General features: G+C 48.3%; 1 protein-coding gene and 1 non-coding gene across 2 annotated transcripts; one reads left to right on the top strand and one right to left on the bottom strand.

The window, feature by feature from the left end:
* Nucleotides 1-4,248: 4,248 nt before the first annotated feature.
* LOC129693723 (U1 spliceosomal RNA) lies at nucleotides 4,249-4,420 on the top strand. The gene has a single exon (XR_008722906.1). It is a non-coding gene; the product is annotated as a U1 spliceosomal RNA (small nuclear RNA).
* A 939-nt stretch (nucleotides 4,421-5,359) lies between these two features.
* LOC129693720 (zinc-binding protein A33-like) lies at nucleotides 5,360-8,687 on the bottom strand. The gene is made up of 3 exons (XM_055630497.1): nucleotides 8,380-8,687; nucleotides 8,179-8,294; nucleotides 5,360-6,156 (listed from the first exon to the last, which is right to left on the bottom strand). Exons 1-3 carry the CDS (start codon nucleotides 8,418-8,420, stop codon nucleotides 6,026-6,028), a joined length of 288 nt encoding a protein of 95 aa, XP_055486472.1. The 5' UTR covers nucleotides 8,421-8,687; the 3' UTR covers nucleotides 5,360-6,025.
* Between the last annotated feature and the right edge of the window lie 6,710 nt (nucleotides 8,688-15,397).

Here is a 15,397-nt window from a genome sequence, read left to right as displayed (position 1 = left end):
TGGGCAAGGAACAAAAAAAAAACCCGTCAAACAGGAGGCACAAGGTACGACTATGACACCATGTAAAGAAGACCCTTAACACATCGTGTCTTTACTACTGTTTTATTATCATTCATACAGGTTGCTTCCCTAGCTGTTTGTGGTCTGTCACCGGAGCTCCAGAGAGCGTTACAGGGGTAGGGAGGTTACAATTATACAAGTGATGTGGGGAGTGGTTAGTAGTGGTGAGGTCACTATATTAAAGGTACATGCACAAACCCGCTACAGTTGGGGGGCGTCTCCTCGTGGTGGATGTTATGTACCGTGGTTCTCCGCTCCGGCTGATTAATGTGTATGCCCCATCCGTGCGGAGCGAGCGCTGGCCGTTCTCCAGCAGCTCCCAGTGCTGTTGGCCACGTCCCGGCAGCTCGTTCTGGCCGGTGACTTCAGGGCATCGGGAGCAGTGCAGTGGCCGTTGGGCCCCAGCTCCGGGCAACCGGGAGCATTGTAGAGGTCGATGGGCCCCAGTACCGGGCAACCGGGAGCAGTAAGTTTGTCACCGTGCCCCAGCCACGAGAGACGGGGGAAGCGGCTCACCCAGAAGGGGGTAAAACGAGCAGCCCCCCCCTCAACGACACCTCTGGTTATGACACAGGAAACCCAACTCGCTGAGGAGGGCGGGTACCTGAGCCCAGGACAGGTGCGCCAATTCGCTGAAGCGGTGGGCATGAGGCAACATGAAAATGATCAGTGACTCTAATGGAGCTGAAACTGGCATCCTTAAACGTGCGCAGTGTGAAGAGCACTGCGCGATGTGTTAATGCCTTACAGTACCTGACCAAGGTCAAGGCAGATGTGACTTTTCTGCAAGAGTGCGGGTTGCCACACCTCCACTGCTATCGAAGGTGGTCGCGATGGTGGCCCCACGGACTGTCGGTGTGGTCGGGGGGCAATGACTGTCGTGCTTCCAGCCTGGGGATCTTGCTGCTGGGAGGGAACTTCGCCATCACTGAGGTCAGGGAGGTGGTAGCGGGGCGTCTCCTCGTGGTGGATGTTATGTACCGTGGTTCTCCGCTCCGGCTGATTAATGTGTATGCCCCACCCGTGCGGAGCGAGCGGCTGGCCGTTCTCCAGCAGTTCCCAGTGCTGTTGACCACGTCCCGGCTGCTCGTTCTGGCCGGTGACTTCAACTGCATCATTGATGCGGCTGGATGATCCGGCAGTGCCGACAACAGACTGGACATCACGTCCAAGTTCCTGATGGAAACGGTAAAAGACGCAAAGCTGCACGACGCCTTCAGCGACCCTGCAGGCGGGTCACAGCCGTGGTTCACCTGGTCGAGATCGGACGGTTCAGCCCGATCCCGGATAGACTTCGTCTTCACCACGAAGGCCGTCACGGTGAGACACACCGACCTCACGCCGGTGTTCTTCTCTGACCACTGCCTCCTTCAGGCTTCCTGTCACCTACAGGAGGACCGGAAGGCAGGCAGAGGGACATGGAAGTTAAACGTGAAGCTGTTGACCCCAGAGAATGTTGAGCAGCTAAAGAGGGACTACGCACGTTGGAGAATGGTGAGGCCCCTCTTTGACTGCCCGACACTCTGGTGGGAAGCAACCAAGGAGAACATTAAGACGTTCTTCATAGTTAAAGGGGTTCAGAGAGCAAGACAGAGTCAGAGGGAATTGTGCCAACTCCAGACAGATTTGCAACAACTGCTCCTTCTGCAGTCGAGGGGGGGGGGGGGCAAGGTGGATGTGAGGGAGGAACTTAGAGAGGTGAAGGACCGGCAAGCTCCAAGATCATCTTCCGATCTAGGGTCCGCCATGTGGAGCAGGATGAGACGTGCTCACGTTTCTTCTTCCATAAGGTTCACAGGAGGAGCTCTGTGATCAACAGCCTTAGGGAGGAGGACGGCTCGGTAGCATCCTCACAGACGGACATGCTGAGGGTCTGCAAATCCTTTTACATGGAATTGTATGACAGAAAGGCCACAGACAGCACCGCGTCCCAGAACTTCCTGTTCTCTATCACGGAGGTCTTGGAGGACAGCAAGCGGGAGAGTCTGGACCAACCACTGACCCTAGAGGAGCTGACTGGCTCCATCCGCTCCTTTGACTCGAGTAAAACTCCCGGAAGCGATGGCTTACCGGCTGAGTTGTACTCGGCTCTGTGGGACTGGGTGGGCCCGGACCTGCTGGTAGTGTACAACGACATGCTTCTAACAGGCAGCATGTCAGACTCCATGAGGAAGGGCAGCATTACCCTAATCTACAAGCAGAAGGGGGAGAGGAAGGATATAAAGAATTGGAGACCCATAACATTGTTGAATGTAGATTACAAGATCCTGTCTAAGGCCATCGCCAACCGGGTCAAGTCTGCTCTGGGACAGCCTAGCGCTGCTGAGAGATACCATTGCCTACGTGCTGGACAGGCGGGTGGATGCCTGCCTAGTCAGCTTGGACCAGGAGAAGGCCTTCGACAGGATATCGCACACGTACATGAGGGACGTGCTCTTCAAAATGGGTTTTGGGGAGGGAATCCGAAATTGGATCAAACTGCTTACACCAATATCCGTAGTGCAGTCCAAATCAATGGGTGGGAATCAGACAGTTTCCCTGTAAGGTCTGGAGTCAGGCAGGGTTGCCCTCTCTCTCCTGTCTTGTTTGTCTGCTGTATTGAACCTTTTGCCGAGTCCATCAGGAAGGATGCGAGCATAAGAGGAGTGACATTGCCAGGCAGTGGGGGCATTCAAGTAAAGACCTCCCTGTACATGGACGATGTCGCCGTCTTCTGCTCGGATCCAAGGTCGGTCCGCAGATTGATCAGCATCTGCGACCAGTTTGAGTCGGCCACGGGAGCCAGGGTGAACTGCAGGAAGAGCGAGGCCATGCTCTTTGGCAACTGGCCCGACCGATCTTCCATCCCCTTCACCATCAAGCCTGACTTCTTGAAGGTGCTGGGGATCTGGTTCGGGGGGGCTGAGGCGAGTAACAGGAATTGGCTGGAGCGGATAGACAAGGTGGGGAGGAAGCTGGAGCTGTGGAGGCAACACTCCCTCTCCATAACCGGGAAAAACTCAGGTGTGAGGTACTCTCGGGGCTGCTGTACTTGGCACAAGTGTGGCCTGTCCCTCCCTCCTATGCCACAGGGATCACCCGGGCCGTCTTCCAGTTCATCTGGGGGTCAAGGATGGTCCAGGTGCGACGGGTCACAATGTACAAGTCGGCAGACAACGGGGGTAAAAGCGTGCCCAACGTCGCCCTCACCCTGATGGCCACCTTTGTGTGTGGCTGCATCAGGCGGAGTGTAGAGCCAAGGCACGTGGGCACCAAGTGTCACTACCTGCTGAGGTTCTACCTGTCCCCGGTGTTGCGAAGGATGGGCCTGGCGCAGATGCCACGCAATGTGCCAGTCAGCTGGACGTTGCCGCCCCATCTGTCGTCTGTGGAAAGGTTCTTCCGGACCAACACCTTTGACCACAAGTCCATCGGGCAGTGGTCAGCACGGAATGTCCTGCAGGCACTGCAGGGAAAGGACTCGATGGATCCGGTGGCGTGGTTCCCAGAGCAGACTGCCCAGCTTGTCGGGCAAAATGCCTCATTGCCAGAACTGACCAACAAGCACCAAGACCTGGCTTGGCTGGCGGTGAGGGGAGCCCTCTCAGTTAGATCCTTCCTGCACCGCCGGAACCTCACTACCAGCGCACGCTGCCCCCGGGACGGTTGCGGTGGAGAGGAGACGGTTGCCCACCTCTTTGCAGAGTGTGGGTTTGCAAAAAGAGTCTGGAGAGGTATGCAAGGGTGGAACGATTTATCCCGAACAGCTCCGTCACAGAGGACTCTGTGATTTACGGACTGTTCCCAAGGACACATTCAGGGGCTGACGTCGAGTGCTGCTGGAGGGTCATCAACTCGGTCAAAGACGCTCTTTGGTCTGCCCGAGCGTTGCTCACCACCCAGCAGAGCGAGATGTCCGTCAGGGAATGTTGCCGACTGGCCCACTGCAGACTGCAGGAGTACGTGCTAAGGGACTCGCTGAAGCTTGGTGCAGCCAACGCCAAGGCTCGGTGGGGAAGGGCCACAGTCTAGGGTCCTTCCGCTGCTGGACATGGGGGGCACGGTATGGTGGAGACGCCACTCAAATTAAGAGAAGGTATCCCACGCCAGGGGGCCACATGAGTGGCATGGGTGGAGGACATTTTTGTGAAATTTAAAATATGTATAAACTGTATTGAACAATTTGTATAGCCTCCGAAAATGTCCGATTAATTTTTCGCACGGTTCATGAATTGTATATATTTATCAATAAAAAAGGTTCTCCCAGGACGAGGCTATCCCATTGCACTTCGGGTGTGCTGACGTCTGCGATATCCCCAAATGCGGGATACTCGACTGCAAAATTTGTGGTAGTGGGGGACTGCGTTCGCACTCTCCCCTGATTTAAATATAAAAAACAGAATTAATACATGCGAACACCACATATGCTGGAGGATCACTGATTTCTGAGGTGGAGCCTTACAGACTCCTTACAGACTCGTATTCCATTCCGACTACGTTGAGAATTCTGTGAATTGTTCTCTTGAACTCCTACTTGTGTGCATTAGAGAGCATGTTGACTGGTTGCATCATGGCCTGGTTCGGCACCTTGAAATGCCCACGAACGAAGAAGACTGCTCAATGTTGTGAACACTGCCCAGTCCATCGCAGGTTCTGACCTCCCCACCATCGAAGGGATTTTCTGTGTTCCCCATCTCAAAAAGGCAGCCAGCATCATCACAGATCCACACCACCCTGGTCACACTCTCATTTCACCTCTGCCAGCGGGAAGAAGGCACAGAAGCCTGAAAAGGGTAATGTCCAGGTTCAGGAACAGCTTCTTTATTGACCTAATGGCTGTTTAACACCCATTATGCTATTAAACACTACAACCTCAAATGGGTACAAAGAGAGTATTATTGTTATTATTGCACTATTATTGCTTATTTGTTTTACTGTGTACGTGTGTGTGCCCACAATGAACTTTTTCCCCATTTAGTATGTTGTTTAGAGTGTACTGTGTTTTACATATTCTGTAGTGCTGTTGCAAGTAAGAATGTCATTGTTCTACCTGGGACATGAATAAAGTTTATTTTGGAGGGGAAATATCTGCTGACAGACAGGCGGTTGTGTCCCTTTCTCTCCTGCTCGTTCTCTCTCTCCCCCCCCCCCCCCCCCCCCCCCCCCCCCCCCCCACGACAAAGCACCTGTGAATAGGCTGGGAGTGGGTGACCGTTTGAGCATCGGTGCAATTGGCCGTCACTAATCTCACACCTTACCTCCCGTTTCCTTCTCCCCTGACACTAGTCTGAAGAAGGGTCTTGACCCGAAATGCCACCCATTCATTCTCTCCAGAGATGCTGCCTGTCCCCACTGAGTTAGCCCAGAATGTTGTGACTAATCTCACACACGCCATTCCTTTACTAATGATGATCCAATGAACAAATGCGCAAAGACACAAACCCACATTGATATTTATACTATTCCGACGCAAAATTTGGGGATTAAATGCAACCGGTTCAGCGCCAACCATTTTTCCACACGGTTTCTGCCCCACAGCACATCAGCCCCGCTCATGACGCCGGTCCCGGGACCCGACCCTTTTACTGATTCGAGCAGGGAATGAAACATATCTTCAGGCATTGATTTTCATCCCAAGCACCAAAGAAGGGATACATTTTCCCCACAAATTTATTCCCGGTGAACGTGTGGAGGTGGGACTTGGTGTCTGCATCATAAAATGAGACTGTCCCCGATTTGTAACTGAGGTAAACGCCCACCCTCCCAGGGACGGGACCGGCTGAGAGAGGGATCTGGGAAGAATTGCTTGCGGAAACATCCTCGCGATATCTCTCGATGGTCCAGAATCCTTCCTCTGGTTTCAGGTCGACCCGTCTCTTCCTCTCCGGCTGAACTCTGCGGCGACTCCCAGACTCCAGCGGCGACTCCCCGCCACCTCCACATCCCAGTAACGTCTCCCCGATGTGAATCCCTCCGATCCCAGCGCTCAGAGACATTCCATAAACCTCTTCCTGTTGTTGCCGAGGCTTCTCCTGACCCTGGTCAATCTCACATTCATCAGGCTGCCGGACACCTCGAGCTCCGGATGCGCGCTATCCTCATCCAGGGTCACAGAGTCTAGGGGCAGAAGCAGATAATTAGAGGGGCTGTGGTATGTGAGATTTTATGGGTTAATATGATCACTAATGGAGAGACCTCGTGGGTCACCACGGTGAGGGACTGGAGCTGGAATTCTTGACCATTGGTCCCAAAGACCTCCTTCTGCTGTTAACGAATAGATCTGCAAATGATAATAGACAATAGACAATAGGTGCCGGAATAGGGTATTCGGCCCTTCAAGCCAGCACCGCCATTCAATGTGATCATGGCTGATCATCCACATTCAGTACCCTGTTCCTACCTTCTCACCATATCCCCTGACTCTGGCTACCTTTAAGAGCTCTATCTAACTCTCTCTTGAAAGCATCCAGAGAAATACACAAGAATGGCTGGTGGTCCTTCTTAAAGATCTTCCCAAGGTGCTCCATAACAGTTCATACAAGTTCTAGGAGCAGGAATAGGCCATTCTGCCCATCAAGGCTACTCCGCCATTCGTTCATGGCTAAAGGCATTCAGAAGGCTTTCGACAAGGTCCTACATAAGAGATTAGATTACAAACTTAAAGCACAGGGTATTGGGGGTTCAGTATTGATGTGGATAGAGAACTGGCTGGCAGACAGGAAGTAAAGAGTAGGAGTAAACGGGTCCTTTTCACAATGGCAGGCAATGACTAGTGGGGTACCGCAAGGCTCAGTGCTGGGACCCCAGCTATTTACAATATATATTAATGATTTGGACGAGGGAATTGAATGCAACATCTCCAAGTTTGCGGATGACACGAAGCTGGGAGGCAGTGTTAGCTGTGAGGAGGATGCTAGGAGACTGCAAAGTGACTTGGATAGGCTGGGTGAGTGGGAAAATGCATGGCAGATGCAGTATAATGTGGATAAATGTGAGGTTATCCACTTTGGTGGCAAAAACAGGAAAGAAGACTATTATCTGAATAGTGGCCGACTAGGAAAAGGGGAGATGCAACGAGACCTGGGTGTCATAGTACACCAGTCATTGAAAGTAGGCATGTAGGTGCAGCAGGCAGTGAAGAAAGCGAATGGTATGTTAGCATTCATAGCAAAAGGATTTGAGTATAGGAGCAGTGAGGTTCTACTGCAGTTGTATAGGGTCTTGGTGAGACCACACCTGGAGTATTGCGTACAGTTTTGGTCTCCTAATCTGAGGAAAGACATTCTTGCCATAGAGGGAGTACAGAGAAGGTTCACCAGACTGATTCCTGGGATGTTAGGGCTTTCATATGAAGAACGACTGGATAGACTCGGCTTGTACACGCTAGAATTTAGAAGATTGAGGGGGGATCTTTTAGAAACTTACAAAATTCTTAAGGGGTTGGACAGGCTAGATGCAGGAAGATTGTTCCCGATGTTGGGGAAGTCCAGAACAAGCGGTTACAGTTTAAGGATAGGGGGAAATCTTTTTGGACCAAGATGAGAAAAACATTTTTCACCAAGAGAGTGGTGAATCTCTGGAATTGTCTGCCACGGAAGGTAGTTCGGGCCAGTTCATTGGCTATATTTAAGAGGGAGTTAGATGTGACCCTTGTGGCTAAAGGGATCAGGGGGTATGGAGAGAAGGCAGATACAGGATACTGAGTCGGATGATCAGCCATGATCATAGTGAATGGCCGAGCAGGCTCGAAGGGCCGAATGGCCTACTCCTGCACCCATTTTCTATGTTTCTATCTATCTTTCCCTTTCTACAACATTCTCCGCAGATTGTGGATGATCAGCCACGATCATATTGAATGGCTGTGCTGGTTTGAAAGACCGAATGGCCTATGCCTGCACCTATCGTCTATAATGTCTATTATCTAAATCTTCTATGTGCCTTTTCCAGCTTGACAACATTTCTCCTCTAAAACGGTGCCTAGATCTGAACACACAGGTATCAGACCAGACGAGGATAGGATCGAACCCATGGTCTCTGGCGCTTTGAGGCAGTAAATCTATCCGGTACACCGCTGTGCTGCTCTAAGTTAGTAAAATACCACCTTGACCTTTAGAAATCAAATTGCGACAAAATACTTACCAGATTTAACAGTGTCAATATATTCTCTCCACACTGCAAACGGCAAAGTGCAGTTGAAATGTCCCATCGAGAGGCTGCCTCCAGTCACCGACACTTTCTGATCTATTTCGTTAAGCCTGCAAAAAAGTAAAGTCTGATATAAATTGATCATCGTAAACACGTGTCCAATTGGTATAAAGTTTCAGAGAAGAAATTGTCTACCTGCTCTTCCGAGAGGTTTCCTCCTGAAATGAATAAAACATAAAGATGCATTAAGTAGGAAGCAATTGATGAAGCTGATTTGAACAGAAGAACAGAAGACACAAAAAAAGCTGCAGTAACTCAGTGGGACAGGCAGCATCTCTGGAGAGAAGGAATGGGTGACGTATCGGGTCTGAAGGAGGGTCTCGACCCGAAACGTCACCTGCTCCTTCTCCCCGGAGATGCTGCCTGGCTCGCTGAGTTACTCCAGATTTTTGTGTCTATCTTGTGTACTGTTCTATATTCTATGTTTAGGAGGCAGAGACTGTGCTTGGTGATGTAAAAAGGGACGTCCTATTCACAGTAAGTGTTACTCAAGATAAACAGAAAATGCTGATGTAACTCAGCGGGACAGGCAGCATCCCTGGAAGGAAGCGACAACAACAACAACAAAAATAAGAGCTGATTGAATTTGAACAGTAAACCTTAATTTTTTTATGAGCCTCTTTAATTAAAAAAAAAGGTAATTTCGATTTGAGAGATAGCGCTTATTTTGCTCACCATAAGAGACGGCGCTCATACCATGAAGCTCTACCTGGACTGCAATATGACCCACATCTTGGAAACAGGCCCTCCGGCCCAACTTGCCCACACCAGCCAACATGTTCCATGCTTCGCTAGTCCCACCTCCCTATGTCAGGTTCATATCCCCTCTCATCCTCTAGATTCCAGAGTGTACAGGCCCCCCCCTTCGAGCCTGCACCGCTATTCAATATGATCATGGCTGACTTAAGTATTTAAGATTTCTTTCCATTATGCTCAGACGAACTGTACACTGCAAGGGCCAGGAAGCGAGCGGGTAAGATCATCTTTGAACCCCTCTCACCCTGGCCACAAACTCTTTGAATCATTTCCCTATGGAAGGCGACCCCGGACTTTCGAAGCCACCGCAGCCAGACATGAAAACAGCTTTTTTTTTTACACGAGTAGTAGCTCTACTCAATAACTAAAAATCTGTAGCCTCCTTCTGCTCTGCTATTTTATTTAATTCATATGTTTAATCCATAATGTTTTATTATTAATGTTTAATGTTTTCTGTGTCATTCCTAACTGTCACTGTATGTCATGTTGTCACTTGTGGGCGGAGCACCAAGGCAAATTCCTTGTATGTGAATACTTGGCCAATAAACCTATTCATAAACTTATTAATTAATTATTTAATTCAATCAGTGTGACGAATGAAGCAAAGCTAATCGCGAGCCCAGGAAATCAACAGAAAGTGGTTTGTTTTACCTTAATCTTACTAATCGTCTGTTTCTGCTGCAGTTCCATTTCCTGGAATTCTGATATCTTCTTGGAGAGAGAGATGAAGGAGGATTTCATCTGATCCTGGGATTAGGAGAAAAAGTGTTCATGAGCCACAGTGTCATATAGTGTGGAAACCGGCCCTTTGGCCCAACATGCCCACAACAACCAACATATTCTACCTACACTAGTCCCACCTATGTGTGTTTGGCCCATATCCATCCACGTCTGTCCTATCCACTATTCAACAGAGTTAGATCATTCAAAAGAGAGCTAGATAGGTCTCTTAGGGCTAGCGGAATCAAGGGATATGGGGAGAAGGCAGGAACGGGGTACTGATTGTGGGTGATCTGCCATGATCACATTGAATGGCTGTGCTGGCTCGAAGGGCCGAATGGCCTACTCCTGCACCTGTTGTCTATGCATATATGTATCTATGTATCTATCCATGTACCTGTCCAATTACTTCTTAAATGTTGCAATAGTCCCTGCCTCAACTGCCTCCTCTGACAGCTCGTTCCATGCACCAACCACCTTCTTTTGTGAAAAAGCTACCCCTCAGATTCCTATAAAATTATTCCCCCTTCACGTCAATCCTCTGTCCTGTTCTCGACGCCCCTAATTTGGTAATTTAGGTAATTTGGTAATAAGATAATTTGTGCATCTACATATACATATACATACATACATACACATATATATACACACATACATATATACACACATATATACACACATACATATATACACACATACATACACATATATATATATATATATATATATATACACATACATATATACACACATACATACACATACATATATACACACATACATATATACACACATACATACACACACATATATATACATACACACACATATACATATATACACACACACATACATACATACATACCGTTCTATAATCTTTGCCTCACGGTGCAGCTACGCTACGCGCGCTGGTTGCGCTGCGATACAGCGCTGAGCTCAGCGAATTCATGCTCGTTCATAAATTCCTGGAGCACAATTAAGCCATTCGGCCCATCAAGTTCAATCATGGCTGATCTATCTTGCCCTCTCGACCCCAATCTCCTTCACGTCTCCTTGCATAATCCCTGACGCACGGAATGTTTAAAAAATGTATACATTTAAAGTTGGTTTATTGCAATGTACAGAACAAATACAAAAGAGTGCGTGGCTTTCTTTACATTCGTATGGGTCGCATTCATAAAGGGGAAATCTTTTGGGACTGAGATGAGTAAAACATTTTTTACACAGAGAGTGGTGAATCTCTGGAATTCTCTGTCACAGAATGTAGTTGAGGCCAGTTTGTTGGCTATATTTAAGAGGGAGTTAGATGTGGCCCTTGTGGCTAAAGGAATCAGGGGGTATGGAGAGAAAGCAGGTACAGGATACTGAGTTGGATGATCAGCCATGATCATATTGAATGGCGGTGCAAGCTCAAAGGGCCGAATGGCCTACTCCTGCACCTTGTTTCTATGTTTCTATGACTACGTCCAACTGCTGTCTGGTTCGTTGTTCGTTGATTGCTAGATATGAACTGTTTTGGGAGAGAAAAATGCTGACGGCAGACCAAACGTGTTAAACAGAAATTAGTCAGATATTGAGCTTTACACCAAAGCTCTGCTATAGGATCTTTGCTTTACACAGTGAAAAATCATGTGAAATAATCACTGAATTTAATTTTAAATGAATGTCCCTGCATGTTATACTGTTTATACAACCAGCTAGTCCACTGAGTTCACACCGACCAGCAATTTTTGTTTTTCTATTTGACAATTTTATTTGGCGACCAATCAATCGCTATTTCTAAGGGGGTTACATCACCAATCACCAACCAGCTTGTCTTAAAATTCCCGTCCAATCAACAAATAGGTCTCCTCCCGTCCAATCAGCCGCTGTCTCCAAGGGCATTGTGTCCAATCACATAATGCAGTTTAATGGTAACTAGCCGCTACGGTAAATGTTGGAAGCCAGCGGAGCTACTGACAGTCAACCGGGAGCAGGAGAGATTCACACAGTGTAGAATCCATAGCACCTAGTGTACAATTTCATAATATATACTAAATAACTGGGCTGACAGACCTTGGCTGGGAACCTGGGGCCCACCAAAATTGTTCCCAATTGGGCCCCGCACCCCCTAAGGCCGGCCCTGTGTGGGTTTTTGATGATACTGCCAGCCTTTTTGAGGCAGCGACTGCGATAAATCCCCTCGATGGAAGGAAGGTCAGAGACGATGATGGACTGGGCAGTTTTACTACTTTTTGTAGCCTTTCCCTCTCCAGGGCGTTCAAGTTGCTGAACCAAGCCACGATGCAACCGGTCAGCATGCTCTCTATTGTGCACCTGTAGAAGTTAGAGAGAGTCTTCCTTGACAAACCGACTATCCGTAATCTTCTCAGGAAGTAGAGGCGCTGATGAGCTTTTTTGATAATTGCGTTAGTGTTCTCGGACCAGGAAAGATCTTCAGAGTCCAAAAAGATGGACCAGGAGACAAAGGAAACTCCCGGACACCTGGAAGAGTTTTACTGTCTGGCCGTGTGTACTGGGATGGGTGGGTTTCACGTTGGGGAGACATTATTGGGAGGTGGAGGTTGGGGTCCGGGAGTCGCCGCAGAGTCCATGGAGAGGAAGAGCCGGGTCGACCTGACGCCAGTGAATGGATTCTGGACCATCCAAAGAGCTGGTGACAGTTTCAATGTAAACGCCTCCCAACCATTCCCCCTTCCCACCGTTCCAATCCCCGGGAATGTGGGAGTCTACCTCAGCTACGAGCCCGGGACGGTTTCTTTTTACGGCGCGGACACCAATTTTCACCGCCACACTTTCAGCGGGAATAAATTCACGGAGAAACTCTCCCCTTTTTTTTGAGTTTCGATGAAAAAACCCTGCTGAAAATCTGAAGCAGCAGCAAATGCTCAGCAGGTCAGGCAGCATCTGTGATGAGAGACGAGAGAGGCTTTAGTCTACTTGCACTTCTGCTCCCTAGTTTATGTTCCGAGGACCAACTGTACGTATCAGTGACGTTTGGGAACCATATTGAAGAGCTCCCATTTAATCCTCGAAATGTACTTTATTTTTGGGGCGAAGTTCTCCCTCAGCTCTCCCTGTTCTTTTCCTTCCACAGATGCTGTCCAGCCGACTGAGTTCCTCCAGCACTGCGTTTTGGAGATCTCCATTGCACTTCATTGCTGCGCTGCTTTCAACCAGGAGATGGCGACAGCAAGTAATCCAAAGACCTGCGCAGTTACGCGGCGTAAGTTCGGCAACTGCAGATGTTGGAAAAATCGAAGGTAGACAAAAATTCTGGAGAAACTCAGCGGGTGAGGCAGCATTTATGGAGCGTAGGAATTGGTGACGTTTAGGTGAAGAAGCGCCTCGACCCGAAACGTCACCTATTCCTTCGCTCCAGAGATGCTGCCTCACCCGCTGAGTTTCTCCAGTATTTTTGTCTACCTTTGATTTTTCCAGCATCTGCAGTTCTTTCTTAAACATAAATAATATGGGAGTAACTTTAAATGCTGGGTGGCTGTATTGAACGGAGAAGCTGTCTTGTGGGGCCTGCTTTGTTTTCTTATTCTCGCCTTCTCCATCATGGTCTGGTTTGGCTCAGCCACCAAGCACGACACCTGGAGGCTGCAGCGAATCGTCCGATCAATAGAGAAGGTTATTGGCTGCAACCTTCCCTCCATTGATTAACTGTACACTGCAAGGACCAGGAAGCGAGCGGGCAAGATCATCTCTGACCCCTCTCACCCTGGCCACAAACTCTTTGAATCACTTCCCTCTGGAAGGCGACTCCGGACTGTCAAAGCTGCCACAGTCAGACATAAAAACAGTTTTTATCCACGAGTCAACAGCCAAAAATCTGTAGCCTTCCTTTTATCTGGTATTTTGTTGGTTCGCATGCTTGATCAATGGTGTTTTATCATTAATGTTTTATTATTATTAATGTTTAGTGTTTTCTGAGTCATTCGTAACTGGCACTGTATGTCATATTGTTACTTGTGAGCGGAGCACCAAGGCAAATTCCTTGTATGTGAATACTTGGCCAATGAACTAACTTACTTATTTTTATATTATTGAATCACACGTGAGTAACCAGTTTAGTTGCAATACTGACAATGAATATCCTATACGGTGCGTTATATGCCTTAATCTACTGTCAATTGTGGCTTCCGAATCATTGTATGATGAAAACTAGCAAAACAATATGAATATAATTGCATCCGTTTTATTTCTCGGGGTCATTTCGATTAATATCCCAAGAAGACTCCAGGAAAATGTCCCCGTCACAATCTGAATCTGCCCACACTTCATATTCTCTTCAATGCTTTTGCGATAATTGTTTATTGTACGTGCCTATGAAAATCGAAGAAATACTGCGGATGTCACAAACCTGAAAGAAAAGCAAACAATGGTACAAAAACCTCTGCGGGCCAGGCAGTATTTGTGAAAAAAAGAAGTAGTTAACTCCAAGTCCGAGTTGATCGAGGTGGTGGAGATACAGTTAAACATTATTGCATTCACATCCCCAAATTCAATTACATTTGCATGTCATTCTTTTAACCAGTTCTATTTCCAAGTTTCTTGTGGCTTTACAATTAATCATTTGGTGGTTAAATGTAACTTGTTTCGCGTTGGTCTGTTGTGAATGGGGTTTCTGCCCATATTTGACCCCCCAAAAATATTAATTGTTAAGGTGACAAGGAACCTTGAATTAGAAGTTGTTCCTGACTTTGGACCCGGGACCAAAGACATTTACAGATCTAGAGTGGAACCGGGGCAGATTCTCAGACACTGGTTTCCATCCCAAGCCCCGAAGAAAGGGTAAAGTTTCCCGGTGAACTTATTCCCACTGAAGGAGGGGAGATGGGACTTGGTGTCCGCAATGTAAAATGAGACTGTTCCTGCCTCGTAACCAAGATAAACTCCCAGCCTCTCTGGGATGGGATCGGTGAGGAGACGGGATTTCGGAGAGGAGTTCACACGAAACTCGTCGCCAACTTGCTCCACTGTCCAGAGCCCAGTCACCTGCCTCAGGTCGATGTCTCCCTCCCTGGCCAGAGACTCTGCGGCGACTCCCACACACCAGCCCCAGTTCTCTGTCACCACCTCTCAGTAATGTCTCCCCAAGGTGAATCCCTCCGATCCCAGCACACAAGGCCAGGCTGGAAACCTCTTCCCGTTGTCAGGGAGACTCCTCTGGTTCCCGCTCCACCTCACGCTCTTCCGATCCTCGGACACTTCGAGTCTCGGACACGCGGTTTCCAAATCCAAGGTCACAGAGTGTGTGGGTGAATGGAGAGACAGGGAACCTCAGTGGGTCGGGAGGGATGAAGGATTGTAGGGGACTGTGGCCACACACACACACACACACACACAATGATTTGTAGATGCATGTGAAACCACGAGGCAAATGATAGAATAAAAACCGTTGAAGTTATCTCAGGGAACGGGAATCAATGGCTGTAGGGCAATTAAGGTGAGAGAAGAAAGATTTAAATGGATCACAGAGGCAAGATCTTCACATAAAAGTGCATGGAACAGCATACTGAAGAACTGCCCAATAGTCACCCATGCTTTTGCTCCAGAGATGCTGCTGACCTGCTGAATTATTCCAACACTTTGTGCATCTACCTTCGGTAAATGGAATCAGCCATTGGATGAAACAGGTACAATAACAACTTTTCAATGCATTTAGCCA

This window comes from Leucoraja erinacea, unplaced genomic scaffold (assembly GCF_028641065.1).
Source record: "Leucoraja erinacea ecotype New England unplaced genomic scaffold, Leri_hhj_1 Leri_400S, whole genome shotgun sequence".
NCBI classification, from domain to species: Eukaryota; Metazoa; Chordata; class Chondrichthyes; order Rajiformes; family Rajidae; genus Leucoraja; species Leucoraja erinaceus.
The sequence above is the reverse complement of the archived record's forward strand: the minus strand, read 5'-3'. Positions and strand labels throughout refer to the sequence as shown.